The sequence below is a fragment of the Macadamia integrifolia genome, chromosome 9 (assembly GCF_013358625.1).
Source record: "Macadamia integrifolia cultivar HAES 741 chromosome 9, SCU_Mint_v3, whole genome shotgun sequence".
Lineage (NCBI taxonomy): Eukaryota > Viridiplantae > Streptophyta > Magnoliopsida > Proteales > Proteaceae > Macadamia > Macadamia integrifolia.
The window spans coordinates 13,294,887-13,310,791 of NC_056565.1; the positions used below are offsets into that span (position 1 = coordinate 13,294,887).

General features: G+C 37.1%; 2 protein-coding genes and 1 pseudogene across 2 annotated transcripts; 1 reads left to right on the forward strand and 2 right to left on the reverse strand.

Annotated features, from left to right (window-relative positions):
* The first annotated feature begins 3,432 nt into the window (after positions 1 to 3,432).
* On the forward strand, positions 3,433 to 5,702 carry LOC122089530. The gene is made up of 8 exons (XM_042659276.1): positions 3,433 to 3,472; positions 3,601 to 3,746; positions 3,799 to 3,823; positions 3,918 to 3,973; positions 4,078 to 4,132; positions 4,227 to 4,307; positions 4,392 to 4,650; positions 5,147 to 5,702. Exons 1-7 carry the CDS (start codon positions 3,433 to 3,435, stop codon positions 4,628 to 4,630), a joined length of 642 nt encoding a protein of 213 aa, XP_042515210.1. The 3' UTR covers positions 4,631 to 4,650; positions 5,147 to 5,702.
* Positions 5,703 to 9,423: 3,721 nt separating this feature from the next.
* LOC122088064 (putative Myb family transcription factor At1g14600) lies at positions 9,424 to 11,383 on the reverse strand. Its single transcript, XM_042657201.1, has 5 exons — positions 10,981 to 11,383; positions 10,799 to 10,875; positions 10,401 to 10,437; positions 10,199 to 10,313; positions 9,424 to 10,095 (listed from the first exon to the last, which is right to left on the reverse strand). Exons 1-5 carry the CDS (start codon positions 11,264 to 11,266, stop codon positions 9,504 to 9,506), a joined length of 1,107 nt encoding a protein of 368 aa, XP_042513135.1. The 5' UTR covers positions 11,267 to 11,383; the 3' UTR covers positions 9,424 to 9,503.
* A 326-nt stretch (positions 11,384 to 11,709) lies between these two features.
* Positions 11,710 to 14,879, reverse strand: LOC122089531 (annotated as a pseudogene).
* Positions 14,880 to 15,905: the final 1,026 nt, after the last annotated feature.

Consider the following 15,905-nt stretch of genomic DNA (forward strand, 5'->3'; position numbering starts at 1 on the left):
TTAATGTGGTCAGTTCTTGTTGCTGCTCTTTGTTATGCTATCTATTGGGTTGGGTTGGGTTGGAGTGGGGTGGGAGGGGGGGAGTGCGACGCCCTGATTTTCATGACTCCAAAAAGAAACTTTTGAACGACTCAGGTTATATGTTAGAATTAGATGGTCTAATTCCTTAACTTGGTATATGATTTTGGTAAAGAGGGTTCGTTGGCCAGCTTAGGCTCGTAAATTCTGAAGCTAAGGCAGTATGACATCTTGAATGGGTATCAGTTCTTGTAGTAGGATGTACATCCTACCCCTGGCCTATTATCTCTTACTCTTGTTGACAAGTCAAAAGTGGATTGCTGGTGTTGTCCCATTTTCAGTATGTGAATGGAAGGGATAGTTTAGTTTGGTTAATAGAATCCTTGGATTTCAATGAGCTCTAACGTCACCTCTTTTTTTTTGGGGGGGGGGGGGTGGCAGTGGGGTGGGTAGGTTAAGGATGGTTATTGGCATTTTAGACAGAGTCACCTTTGTTTGAGCAGGTTTAAGAAGCTCATAGTTCAAGTATCAGAATCAGATGAGCTGGATTGGCCACTGCTGATCCTTATTTGGGTGTGCTGGATCAGATAATCCAATAGTAACATTCATTTAGGAGAGTCAAGTGTTGCTTTTGAATCTTACAAATTAGACCAGCCTCAAGTTGTGTTAAATTGGGTATATCAAAATTGACTAGGCTTTAAGTTGAGCAATTTGGGTTAAGGTTTTAGGGTTATTGATGAGGAACAATAACCTGTAGGACAGATTATTGAACACAACTACACAGGACAGAATTACAGTGAGACCAGAACATGGAAAATGCGATATCTCAGAACGTGATGGTCAGATGGGGTTGAGATTATAATCAAATAGAGCTCTAGAGGGGTTGTTTAAGCCCTCCAAATATCTGGCTGATCCACTGGGCAAATCTGCTAGAACAGTAGGTAACATAAATTAGGAACTTTAAGAAAACAGAATTTAGAAACAGAAAACAATAAGTAATATATCACAAACCAGAGATCAGATGAACCTCCAGATCTGGTCAAAAGAATAAGGTCTTAAGAAGGAGAATATTTGATCAAAGTTTGAGCCCCATCCAATTGCTGGATTAGGAGAAATAATATGGCAAAGCATGAGACATAATGGGATGAAGAACCAGAAACTGTAGGGATGAGAACAGACCAAAATCCTGCAAAAACAGTAACAACTATATATATATATATATATATATAATGTATAAGTAAGTTTTCTTTCATTTCGCTGGGAATTTTCAGTTAATGACTTATATGAAGTGTACAGACGTAGAAATCCCACACAAGAAATAGAAATCTGTAACTGTCAAGAAAATCACTTGTTTTCTTGCTTTTGAAGTTCTAATTTTTTATTCCACAAAAAAAAAAAGGTTATAATTTTTATTATTTTATTTAGCTGTTTATTTGGAATTTACGGATGCATTACAACCTATCCATATGTTTAGTACATGTATACATTAAAAGTATGGTACGTTAGGTAGACAGCCGGTACCTTATTATAGACTGTCTTTATAAGCTTGTGGCTGATTTGTAGTGGTGCATCAGGTTGACAACCGACACTTATTATAATTATCCATAACCCGTCATTCTTTTTTCATGGATCCTTGCTCTCGTCCTTGCTTGGAATCTTCATGTAGCTTACCCTATTAAGTTGGGATAAGGTTTGGAATGTTGTTATTGTATATATATATATATATATATATATAGAGAGAGAGAGAGAGAGAGAGAGAGAGAGAGAGAGAGAGTAGCATTAAAGAGGTAATAAAGAAAATACAAAAGGAATAGATATTAAATAATGAAGGCCATGATAGGAGAGAAGGTGGTTGCTGGAAATTGACAGAACGACAAGGTAGAAGAAGGAACGATATGACCGGGCTTCACCACCTTGGGTTGCTTTTGTTTCACCACAAGGGGTGCTGCTCTATTGAAGAAACACATATAGGTTGAATGCCAAAATCGTGGGCTGTAGTAGCCCTCCTCTTGTATTAATAAAATATGAAGCATGTGTCACAAAAAATAGAAAGTTATTGCTACCAAGTAGCTTAAAACTAAAAAATAGAAACTTCCTATAAGATCTAAGTTTCCATAACATCAAAATAGAAACTCCTTTGTTGTTAATGGCTTAACAACTAAAACTAGTACAAAAAATAGAAACTGTGAAAACATGGCAACTAAATAGATATCCTTCATATGTGGCAACAACAGGGGCCCTCAAAATCTGCCACAGTTTGTCCTCTATAGCTGCTGGTTGGTGCGTGCATATGGGGCATAATAGGGCTTGAAGATGGAATTAAGTATTACCAATATATGGGCTCATGTATGGGACTTAAGTCGATGGCCTGAATGGGCTGGCCCTTTTGGTTCTTTCTCCTCCTATGCTGGCCTTGTACTGTATCTGCTCCCCGGATTGAAGAAGCTAGACCTCGAGTTTTAGTAAGTTTAGGAATAACTTAGCCCAAAGTAGTATTCTGCCCACTCAGGATATCTAGGAATAAAATCCTCAAGGCATGGTTCTCTCTCCTCGAAGAACTTGGGTGGAATTACAAATCTGATGTGCTCCACCTCAGGATCAATCTCAGCTGTGGAGGGCGTATTTGTAGAGTTCTTTGACAACTGTATTGTCAACATCAACCTTTGTAGTAGTGCCAATCACCTTGACTACTGTAGTGTCGCGCACCTCGTCGGTGTCAGTTGTAGTTTTAAGACATGTAAGGTTGACTCCTTAAATATCCTCACCGTTATCATATGCAACATCGAAGTCATTATCCTCTTTAATGGTACTAGAAACCAGGGCATTGAACTTCTATCGCACAGTACAGAATTTTGCAACAATTCCATACTCCTTACAACTAAAGCATCGAGTGTTGGGGCTACTGTCCATAATTGTCTTCTCTTTGTTGTTGGTTGTCGTAGTAGTTCCAAAAGATCGTCTGGTAGAGGTAGCAGTGGTAGTAGCACGGCCTATGGACCTATCCAAGACAACACTGACTGTAGACCTCTTGCTATCTTCTCCGGCTTGAAAGCCAAATTGTTTCATGAAAGTCCTCAATAGCTCCTCCACTCGTAAGGCCTTCTAAAAGCAACCTTGCAAGTTAGATATGTCAGCAACACCAATCCTATCCCCGATGTCCAGCCTCAATCCCAATTTGAAATGGGATGTCAGCTAGTCATCATCCTCCTCGATGCATGTTTGACACTAATGCATTGAACTGGTCCATGTATTCAGCTATTCAGCTACAGTCATTGCGCCTTGCCGAAGGGAGTTCAATCTATCATGTAGTTGTGACTTGAATGTCTGAGGCAAATATTTGTCTTTTAGTATTTTCATCTCTCCCCACGTAACATCGGTACCAATGGATGCATCAATCCTCTGTAACCTCCTCTCATGGTTCCTCCATCATCCACATACGAGGCTGATCATCTTGGTATGAGCCAATTGTAACTTTCGGGTTTTCTGAACTTAGAAACCCCATTTTCTGAAAACCCTTAATTTCTCAGGTGACAAGGAAAACCCAATTAACTAATCTTCTTCGTTTTTTCTGATATGCTTCAGATAATTTGGTGATCACACTCACAATGGAAGCAGGAGAGGGTGGTATCATTCCGAAAAATGTTATAGATGCAGTGAAGAGAAGCCTTGTGAATGTGGAGGAGCTTAGAGTCCACTTACTTGGGTTCTTGGCTCTTTGTGAACCAGATGTTCTTGCCGAAATGGCTCCTCTCCAGCGAGCTCAAGCGCTTCTGATGCTCGCTAGGGCTACTTCGACACTATAAATGTATGCTCGCATACCCAATTTACCTTCTTTTATGTTACTTTAGAGGCATATTGTTTTTTCCCCTAGTATTAATGCTTGAATCGTCTCTATACAGTGTGGTTGAGGAGTAGCGGAGTTCACCCAGATATTCTTCCAGTTAAAACAGAACTCGTACGATTTTTAATTAGTTATTATCTTTGGTTTTTGTGCTCCATTTAAGTTTTATTTGTTAGTTTGGATTAACAGGTCCCTGTTATCTGTTTTTCTGTTTGTAGGAGAGCCTAAGTTTGTACCATGATAAACTAGAACGGTGTTTAGATTTGAGCAAGGGTATTACTTTCATTGAATCTTACTACTTGTTTGAATTTATCAGGTTTATTCTTAGTTTTTTAGTGGTTGAAGAAGCTTTACTATGTTATTGCAGCACCATTGCGGCGTTCCACTAACTTGAATTATCAGGCGGCAACTCATTTTATCAAGCAGTCTTTGCCTTGTCTTACGCCGGGTAACTGGAACTATTTGAGCTATTGCATGGTTGCTACATTCTGTTATGAAATTATTTTGTTGAAGTGTAAATTTTATTTTGCAGTGCAAAGGAAAAATATGAGGGACATAAGTACAGGAGAGGGGGCAAAGAGTAAGTTCTCTGAAGGTAGGAGTTCCCGAAAGAAGAGGAAATGCCAATCATCTGAGAAACAATCTATTCGGGCTGCTGCTCAAGAATTTCTTGAGAAAGCAGCCAAGGAGCTTCTTGGTAATAACAAAGGTGACATGAAAGGGCCTCTGTGGATGGAGAGTTTGGATAAAGAAGACATGCCTATGAGTTGATTCTCATTTTTTTCAGCTTGGTAGGTTTGAATTACATGTTTCATTCATAACATTGCACACATTTTCCTTTGGTCTTTCCCCCTTTATATTTAACCCGAGTAGTGGAATTCACATCCTTGTTGCGAAGGTTTCAGAAAAAACTGTTCTAGTTTGAAAACTATAACAGAATGTAGTGCGGATTATGCTATAAACAATCCTCAATTTTTTTCAGTGATATCTGATAGCTAACCTGTCATTTGGATGGAATATCATGTCTGACAGGTATTGGGAATTGCCACTTAACCCAAACTGGATATTCATTCTTCAAATTTCTTTTGATTAGTGATACTCATTCTTCAATTACTGTTAGTTTATTGCGATTCAAACATTTGGTTGTATGTTCATCAAAATCTGGAAAATAATTCCTTTTTTTTTTTTTAACTCCTGTATGTATATATTGTTGTCATTGTTCTAAAGTTAAGTAAAGCACTTTATATTGGCACTTTCATAAGCGTGAAGTTGCTTTCTGCTGTGTAGGAATTTTGACGACGACTTATTTGGTTTCTTTGTTAAGAGACTTTTGATGTGGTATGGCATTTCAAATGGTGGCCTTTGAATTCATTGTCCAAGGAGGAGTGCTATGATGCAGATTGAAGGAGTTAAAGGGCATAGGAGTAGACAAAGAATTACTTGGAGAGAAGTGAGGAAAAGCTTTGGGTTGGCCACAAACATGGGTTTTTACAGTTGAGAGAGAGAGAGAGAGAGAGAGAGTATTCTATGTTTCCTAGCCTTCGATGACAATTTTTTTTTTTTAAGTTGTTGATAACAAAACTTTATCTAGAAAAACAACTTAGTGCACAAGGCTCCCATTACTGCAGGATTCGGGAGGGAAAAATGTACATAACTTTTTTTTTTTTTTCGATAGGTAATTTGTATGTATTAAGGAAAAAGAAAAATATAAAAGTACAGATTAAGGCAATCCCTACAACCTTTTTTGGGCAGACCAAAAGAAAGGTTGAGAGGTCCTTAAATCAAACAGGACAAACTTTGTAACACAGTTCATCTAATATAGAAAGAAAAGCTTTAACAATTAGGAAAAGATGCTATGAAAGAGTTAAGTAGTCCAATTACGGGAACGAAGAAAGTACGAGGCATTTTCCATGTGACGGTTCTTCTGTAGAAAGCTTTTCACTACTGAATGGGTCAGGTTTTTAAAGACTTCAGGGCCACCGTCCTCATTTGATTCTAATGTTTCCTCTGAAAAATCCAAATGTATATTATCTGTATTATCAACTTGATGGGTCACCTCTTCACTGTGGTTTAATTCAACATGATCTATCACCTCATTACTATGATTCAATTTTGTCTCTTCTTTCAAAGAAATAACGGAATCTACAAGATTCTTAATTCCCTTGAAATAAGTTGCATTTGCTATAGATTTGGGAGTCAAATGTATGCAACTTTACATGTAAGAAAACTTGTTTACTATAAAAAAAAAAAAATGTAGATTCCGTATTCGTTACGATGTCACGGCCAACTCAAATAGTTGCAAATTTATTCATGAAAGCCACCTAGTACTTGGCAGCTCCCAGAATTAAGGTGTTCAATCTTCCATCTTGCATTAATTTCAGAATTAAGACTTTAATATTATATATAATCTTAGACCTTCGGACTAGCATTTCCATATATAGCTTCATAATAATGTAGTCAATGGTCAAATATATTCGGCTTCATGTATAAATAATGGAGGAAGAGGGTTATCCACACGTTTGGTTAAGCAGCCAAAACCTGATTAATTAAAAGAATTTAAGTGTCGAATTATCCATCATAGGAACATGGGTCAACCTCCAACCAACATATATAGGGACTTAGGCCGGTGGAATAAGACTAAGAAATATTAGTGGTTGGCTGGTCGTTTTTAAGATTCTGAATAAAGTATAGGATATCAACTACATTAGAAAGTTAGAAATTGTTATGAATTTGAATCATCATTAGCCAATAATATGGGTAATATTTCTACCAAATTTGGGTTGTCTACGAGAACTGCCTCCCCTTAGGGATGGCCAGGGTGCCGTTATACCTAAGACATATTCCTTTCTCATTATTGTTAGGGAGAGGGTTAGGGGTAAAATCAGTTTTTGGTAAGATAGCGGCATGCACTAGTCATAGGGTAGGACATAAAAAGGCAAAGGGGGAGGAGAGCGGATGACAAATGTTGAGCAATTTGGTGGCATGTCCAATCATTTTCCCTTATTGTTATTAATTATAATAGAAATATGGAACAAAGTTTTCCGTCCGAGAGCAGCCCCTATGCCACATATTTAGGGGCACACAATGACACATGGGCCGCTCTTGGAGAGAAAAACCTTGGCCTAGAAATACTATTGTTACAGTTGTTCCTCAGTTTACCTATGCATATGCCTGTATTTTTCTTCATACACAAGCTTTATGTTTTTAGAGCATGAATAGTTTTCTAAGAATAACACTAAGAATGTCTAAGATTGCATATTGCTGTGTCTAGGCACAAGGCCGCTCTTGGGCAAAAAACGCTTGCCCTAAAAATATTATTATCACAATTGTTCTTCCTCAGTATGTTTGTCCCTGTGCCTGTGCATTGTGTGTTTTTCTTCATACGCAAGCTTTATGTTTTTAAAGCATGAATAATTATCTAGAATAATGATAAGATCCTAATACAAATGAAAACAAAAGCTTTACCATTGACTTTAGTGTCGTGGATCACAAATGACAAAACACTAAAGTTGTTAAACTTGCTGTCCTAGGTTAGTAATAAAGGAGGAGATGGATAGGTTTATACTAAAACATTTTCAACTTTGAGGTTCTTTGACCTTCTGTTTGAGTGCTTTTAGAGTCCTTTTTGTCTCAATGGAAAATATTTTACAAGAGTTCTATTACAAGCAAAATAAAATTGTGCAGAAATATTTGAAAAACACACAGTTTTTATTATAAGTTGTGGTATCTTGATCATTTCTATAATGCCATTAAAATACTATCCTCACATATGGCTTGATCTTTCTTTCAATCAACCACACTCAAATGTGTCTCCATAGTGCTATAACCAAAAAAAGGAACATATGATAAAGATAATCAAAATAAGTTTTAAGAAAGAGGGCCTTTGAGCCGCTAGGCAGAGTATGTTAGCATCTTTATGTATCTCTCTCTTCTTCATATGAACTGATCTCGCTACCTTCCTATGTATTATAATATTTAATGACATCTTATTAATGTGTTCCTCGTATATATTTGGCTTGCTCAAAGAAACATTTCCTAAAGTTTTATAACTAAAAATTAATATTTCAAAATAAAATTTCATTTTGAAACAAATTGAGCCTAAAATAAAACTATATGAATTTATATGACTTCCATTCTTCCACCACTCCCTATATCGATGAATACTACTAGAATGAAAAGGAAAAGATCATAGACTACCAACCCATCTAATTAAGATTAGCAAGAAATTGGATGTTTAAACTTCTAACTTTGGGATTCTCTCTTGCTCAGACATACATATATAGCTATAAAAATCTGAGTGCTTATGGACTAGTAATCACATGAATCTGATTCCCTTACACACACACACACACACACATATTAATAATGGGTATCCAGGCCTTCAGCTTAATTAGTCCCACGAGCCTATACTAACCCCACAGCCGAATGGATGAGGCCATACAAGGGTTTAATGAGAACCATTCAACTTTCACCGAAAATAGTGAAAAGCATTAAACACCCTGTGTGAGTGGCCCCATAGCGATAAGAGGAGTCAAACTTAGAACCACACGCTTCTTGAGGCAAAGGTCCCTTGCAAACTCTATTACTCCCTTGGGATTTCTCCTCACACGAGGTCTCCTTCCTTCCAAATCTTCTTTTCCATGTGAAAGAATCTTTGCCTTTTTCACAGTCAATGGTCAAACATGATTTCCTCTTGATTGGAGTGGACCTCACCCTTCCGCTTCCTACTAGAGTTCATCATTATCAAGCCAACTGGGATTGAGCTCTAATTGTCTTTCCTTTGCCGCTCCTCTAGAGCCCTCTCAAACCCATTAGCTCATCGACTACTCTCTCTCTCTCTCTCACACACACACATAGCCTAAGTTCTTATTGACCATTAAATCACACAAAACAACAATTAACTGATTAAAAGGATGAAAGAAAACACAACCTAGAGTGGGGGGCTTCTTGAATGCCAGCTTCAATTTTAATTAATCTCCCTTGAACTTGAGTAGTTAAGCCTGTTAACCACATCCCTCACCAGAGAAGACAAAATTAATGGAAAAATAGGCAAATTAGCAAGTCTATTCCACTACTCTCTAGAAAGGAATACAATGCACAGAAAAAAATAAAGTTTACATTTTAAAACCCTAGCTACCACAACTTTATGTAAAAAATAATAAAACATTGAAAGAGAAAATGCCACAAGATGTCAATATACATACTAAAACGAGTTTTATGGATTACACAATAACCCAATAGCACCCATCTTTTATATGACATTGCACTCTCACAAGATTCATTTAATTTTTTATGACAGCAGAGCTCATTCGTTTCCAAAACTAAATCTGCCACCATTAATGCCTTCTTTCTCAATGATCTTTAATGGCATTTTTCTGGATTTTACCCATTACATACATGTTTTACTAATATGATGCAGTAAAACAAAGAAGAATCTTAGGTAACTTTAGAAGATCAAGAGGGAGAGCTTTTTAATCTCAAAAAAAAAAAAAAAAAAAAAAAAAAGGGGTGAAACTATTCTTGGGAATAATTAGCATATAGAAATGGAAGACAAGTTTGGGAATAAGTACCTTATTACTTATAATGTCTGAGGATACACATGACAATGATCTATGATTCTATTTTGAATCTTAATAGACAATCACTAGAATGCTCCCATTGATAAAGTCAGATCCAGGGTACTTGGCATTCTTGATTTCATCCTTTCTTCTCCTTCCAACCCCTTTGATGTCTGGCTTAGATGATCAATAGAGTATCTTTCATTATTTGATGGAGGGGACAACAAAAACAAAGATCCACAGCTTTCTTCTTCTTCTTCTTCTTCTTCCTTGTTCTGAGTTCTTCGAGAGTCCATTATTTGTCTTGAGGTTACATTGAGCGACAAGTTCAAATCAAGGTCACAGTTGGGTGTCAGCTTCCTTTTTAGTACTGCGTTTCTCTCCTCTCTGGTCACCCTCCAAGTTGTGTCTTGGTGGATCCATCTCTCTTTGTCATTTCCTTGCAATCTGGTATCATATAAGTTTGGATTGATCATAATGGTTGTTCTGGATTGGGTCTGGTTGGAAAGATGATCATTACTCAGTTGAAATTCATGATGGATATTCTGAGTTCTCTTGGTAGTTTGTCCACTTAATGAACTATAGAATCCAGGTCTCTGTCTCAAACTTACACCATTGCCTTCATCAGGGTAATTACTCCAGTGCCCATAGGCAGTACTCCAAGAAAAATCACTAAATCTGGAGAGAAGGATATAAATATATAGAACTATGATGTTAAGCTCTTCAAATTTCCATATTTTCTAACTGAGAAAGATAATTCAAAATCTTTCAATTTCAATACCTGAAATTTGAAATAATCCCTTCATTGTCATGACTTTCTATCATGGGAAGTAGTTGATAATGGCTGTGGATTTGTTGATCTTTAGTTCCCATGAGATTCCCTTCATGGGTTATAACTGTCATGAAAAGGTAACATTAGCACAAGTAATTAATACAAGAAGGAAAAGATGTATACTGAACCAGGCCATGAACTCTTAAGTTACCTCCACCCTGATCATCCATCTTCTTGCTTCTATACATCTATTGCACAAAAACAGATCAATGCAGCATAAAAAGTGTGATTTAGAGAATTCTGAACTCATAATAGTAAAGCAATCAACAAGAGCAAGCTTATTAGGCTCTTGGTTGATTTTCTAAGAGCTGGCCTTGGTGCATAGCGGGTTATCGGTTGTCCCCATCCTTTTGTATCTTCTTCGGATTTCCCTAATAGCTTGATTAAACTGTGAGGATAGGCCGTTGTTTTATTGTGGAGATTTCTGTACCTATTTCTTTCCTTCAATTTTGAGGAAAAAGAATTCTTGGGCTTCGTTGAATATATTAATTATTCACCAAAAAAAGAGCAACCCAGTGCACAAGGCTCCCGCTATTGCACAAAAATTACCTGTAAATGACTCTTAACATGAGTGATGCTAAGGCCCTTGATGTTCATCAGCTGAAGTACTAGTTTAGGAGTTGCTTCTGCACCAAACAATGAATAAGAGAAATCCGAAGAGGACACAAAAGGATAGAGAGAACTGAAAATCAGTTGAAGTACTAGGTTAGGATAATTTGCAAAAAACTTACTTTCTTGTCCCCCAAGTCTTTCCACGGCATGAACGAAACAAAGGTGGAGATCAGGCGTCCAACGCAGCCTTGGTACCTTGGATCGCACATACTGTCTAACACTGCCGGAACTTCCCTTATTCTCACTCTCCTCAACACTGCTGTTGCTTGAGCTCACACTGTTTCTAGTCCTTCCACCCTCATCGTCTTCGTCGCCATCCTCTTCTTGATTCTTCTTTAAGGGTTTTTCTTTCAAATCATCATCAGGGTTGTTTTCATTTCTATCCATCTTCTCTGATCTTCCCATTTCAAGACCCAAATCTGCAGCTTTCCTGAAGAAAATTAGATAGATAGGAGAAGATAGACGCAATAGTGATGGGTTGAGGAGATGAGAATGGAATTCCTACTACTTATTCTTGACTTGATGACACCATTCTATTAATCTTTTAACAAATAGAGAATATTCTCAAATATTATATAGCTAGCTGCACTTGTGAATGGTATCATGCATGCATGCAAAGCATAGATGTGCATTCATGCATTCATCATGTGTGTAAAAGATATATGATTGGGACAAGTTTCTGTTTCTATATTGGGTGGTGAAAATCTGGGGTAGTAGAGAACAGATCTCTCTTAAAGTCTTTAACTGGGTAGGCAAATTAGTTAAGGGTTGGGAAGTTTGTGCAGGAAGGGGATCACGTTTGCTGGACCTTTTGATTCTTTCTGTCGGTGGTGATCACGGAATCATATCTATAGCTCCAATCCGTATTTCTTCTCTGTGACAACCACAAGAATAAGATAGTAAAAATCACAGAAGGGTTGGGATCTTGAGACTCAGAAGTTTTCTATGGTCCATTAGGATAACAGGGTTGTTTATTCTCAAGCGATTCCACCAAAACCCTAAAAAAAGAAAGACAAACGACAAATGATCAAAGAGAAAAATAGATATCTTGAGGGTTTTCGAGGAGATTCTTAGCTAGAGTTTCAAAATCGAGAACATATTTTAATATGTTTTGTGTTGTCCCCACGGTTGATTTCAAAAGTTCACCTCTTGGTCTCATGGTGAAAAACTTGTCAAGTAGGGATCTCCTTGTGGTTCCGTTTTCAGGGTATATATATGGATCTGGTGAGGGCCATTTTATCATAGTAATATGTAATTTTTTGACGCATACATTAGAAAAAAAAAACTCAGTTTATGAGGTCCTCGCTACCATAGAGTCTAAGAGGGGCAAATGTACGCAATCTTAGCCTTTGCTTCACAAGAGGGTCTGTTTTCAAGTGTTAATTAACCTTGAGACCAGCATGTTGCAACTGAAGCATTCACTAAGGGATTCAGATCCTCTCTAGTGGCATCGGAGGCCCAATGCTCACCGATGGCTGGGCAACAGGCTCGCTCACTAAAACATGTCAGGGTGTGTGCCTGGGTTCTCCCACCTGTCGGATGCGCACTGGACCTTCAGTAGCACAAGAAAAGATTTAGTTCTTTCACTAAGACACATTAGATATTTTAATTACGCAAATAACATGATGAATCTATTAAACAAGAAAACCATTATCAGAGATCCATATCGTTTAAAGAAGATGATCCTCAATCCTCTGATCTTTTCTGTTGATCTTGTTTGTTATATTCTTTATTCAATAGTTAGGTTTTTAGTTACTAATGAATATTGCTATCAATTTATAGACTGATAACATGGACCAATCTTGTAATACTGAATAACTAATATTTCTCTCATATTTAATAGGTATAATTGCTGATAGATATTATTTTAAGACAGTTAATTGCAAAACCTATTACCCATTAAGGGGATGATCACTTTCTACATTGGACAACATCGATCCAACCACTTGGATCAGTTGTACTAAACCCACTACATGAGAAAACATTACAAATCAGAGACAAAAGTGACAAATTAACCCAAATTACATTTTATTACTATATATATATATATTTCCCTTTTCTTGGGAATATTTCTTTGACAATAATTAGGTAACAAACCATACATCACCTTCTCTATTGAAATAGTGATCAACAAAGAATTGCAGTATCGGAATTAAGTCTTTTGTGTGTGTGTGGTTTTGACAAGTTATTGATCTTTCTAGATTGGGTAGTTTTAAGTTTTAACATGACACATATATAATGCCAAAAGTCTTTAGGTAACATTGTAAAAAAAGTCAAAGTTTGTGATTTCGGGAAAAATATCTTTCTGATCTCCTACTAAACTCAATCTTTCTGGACGAAAGTTGAAAATTAGGCATCTTATTAATTCCACGGTTGACGATTCAAATGTTGCACTTTCTATGAAATGGGAGGATAACGTATCTCAATTATTGAGACAGTAAGCCCTGACTAATATTTGTGTTTATATGACTATCATCATCTGAATAGAAGAAAACCCTAAAAAAAGTGATGATAAAGAGTGGTTCCTACTTCTTATTGCAGTTCACATGTTGTGTTTGAAAAGTTATTATATTTTTTTTTTTTCTTAACGGGAAATGGGTGTTTCATGGTAGTGATTGTAACCCTCTAGGCCGAAGTCCTCATAAGACGAAGCAGTATTTTCATAAGATCAATGAGCGATAGTGAGGCGTGTCTACTCGAACCCATAATCAGCTGAATAAAAAAAAAAGATGAAGATCGAATTAAGGGCTATATATGAATCTTTTGGGTTGGGCACTTGAGAACTAGCTATGTATGCTCAGTAAAGTTATACTTACTAGGGTTGCTCAGGTTCTATATGGCTATGTCCAAAAAAATCAATTCTGATGTTTGTTTGGAATAAATTTGGAATAGAACAAGTACGTGATGTCCAATTTGTTTGTGTGTGTGTATTTTGTTCAGAATGAACCGGGTGAAAAATAAAACACGCATTTTTTGGTCGTTGGAGAAACAGATTTGATGTTGTTTTATAAAAAAAAAAACGAAAATTACACTCCCCTCTCTTGAACTTTGGCTTAATATCATGTTCCCCCCCCCCCCATGTACTTTCATATATAGCAACAACCTCCTCTCTAGTTTGAAGATTCTATCAAACTACCCTCAAGTGACTAATGTTGTTAAACTAGCCTGTAAAAAGACCATTTTACCATTCTAGGTAATATACCTATATTCTCTTCCTTCTGTCTTTTCTTCATCATTTTCAAATCACGCTCACGCCTAAATCGCTCGGTATACTTCACAAACTGTTCTCTTGTCTCATTGTTTCTATTAAGCAAACTATAAATCACACCTTGGCATAAGTAAAGCCTGAAATCATTTGGATCTTCCATTGCCAATTCTTGGTTAATCTTTAAAGCTTCATCAATATTCTTATGAAGAAACTGAAACTGGGCAACAATTAACTTCACATCGCGAGCTTCAACACTCTTCTGCTCCTCCCCTGCAACTGTTAATGCTTCTTCAAGTCATTTCAGCATCTTCCCCTTCTCCACAATGATCCATAAGTAACCCATTCTCGAATAATGCTTCAAAACTTTGAGGGTTTAATGTCAAAATCTCTTCATAAATCTTTCGAGCTTCATCTTTCTCTCCCATCTCATTCAACAACCTCGCCATTAAAATATTCCATTCCACCTCCAACAGTTGAGCCTCAACCAATCTTCTCATTATCTTCAAAGCTTCCTCGTCTTCTCCGTCTTCTAACTTCCTTTGCAAGAGAAATTTCAAGGCTTCAACATAATCAACCAGTGATTCCTTGGTTTCTTTCTCTTTATACACTTGTTTCTCCTTCGTCAGTGTCGCCGGAGAAGGCCAAGAGGCAGTGATTTACAGGGAGAACTAGTTCTCCGACGATGTTGACATCACCATGGTGGATTAAGAGATCAAAATTGTAATCAATCATTCCATCGATAGAGTTCTCGACAGGTATGATGGAACGATCAGCGGCTTTATGCTCGAAATCCTCGAAGGCGTCTTCCATGTGGTCGCAGGGGAAGGCATCACAGACTTGGAGAAACAATAGGTAAACAATAGTTGTCACAAGTATGATGGTACGATAGGAGGCTTTATGCTCGAGAGCCTCGAAGGAGTCTTCTGAGGCAGCTTCTTGGCAGTAGGAGCCTCGAACGCCTTGGTAGGCGACTCGGACTAGTCTGCCGGAGAATCCTACACACGTAAAGGGAGAGAAAGGTGTTAGTGATTCTAAATCCTAGAATCATTTGAATGACCTACAGTGTATAGAATACAAGAATGAATAATAGAAAAAAAATCAATCACATACCCGTTGAGCGTGAATGAAGTCCCTAAATTAAGGTTGACGCTTGCACCACGAACTATGATAGAGAACCACATAATATGGGTCCTTCTACTGAGATCTTTTGCAGCCTCTTACTCTGGGATCTTCTCTCTGTCTCTACACTAGCTCTTGTGAGAAAGCAGTGCTCCTAAACTATTATTATGAGAGTAACGACTGTAGGGACTGTTAGTATTCTATATATAATAGAATTCCTAAACCCTATTCCATTTCCACAGTAGAATATGGCTAGAAGTTACCTAATTAGAGTGGTCCTTATTCTCTTGGGCCCAATAGGTCAATCAGTATCAGTTAAGCTCACATAAGAGTCCTAACAATCTCCCACTTGTGCTACACTAATACTGATGTCTTCCCATTGACATCTGGCCAAATAATCGCAAGATTGAATACCACTCAAAACAAACTTTGATCTAATCAATAATCTCTATTGTTGAACAATAGTAGAAAATACACCTCAATATATGGCATATAACTATTTAATGTTACAAACAATAGAAAATTATCAATTCAAATTGCCTGGAAACATAGATATAAGGAATTATATCATAACCGTGATCACATAAGATATATCCTTCCTTATAGGTCCGTTCCTGATCTAAGAATCAGTCTACCTTAAAAACCTCACAGGTAGAGAACTTTGATATTAATCAATACTTAGGCAAACCGCCATTTTCTTGTATTAATATCTCACTT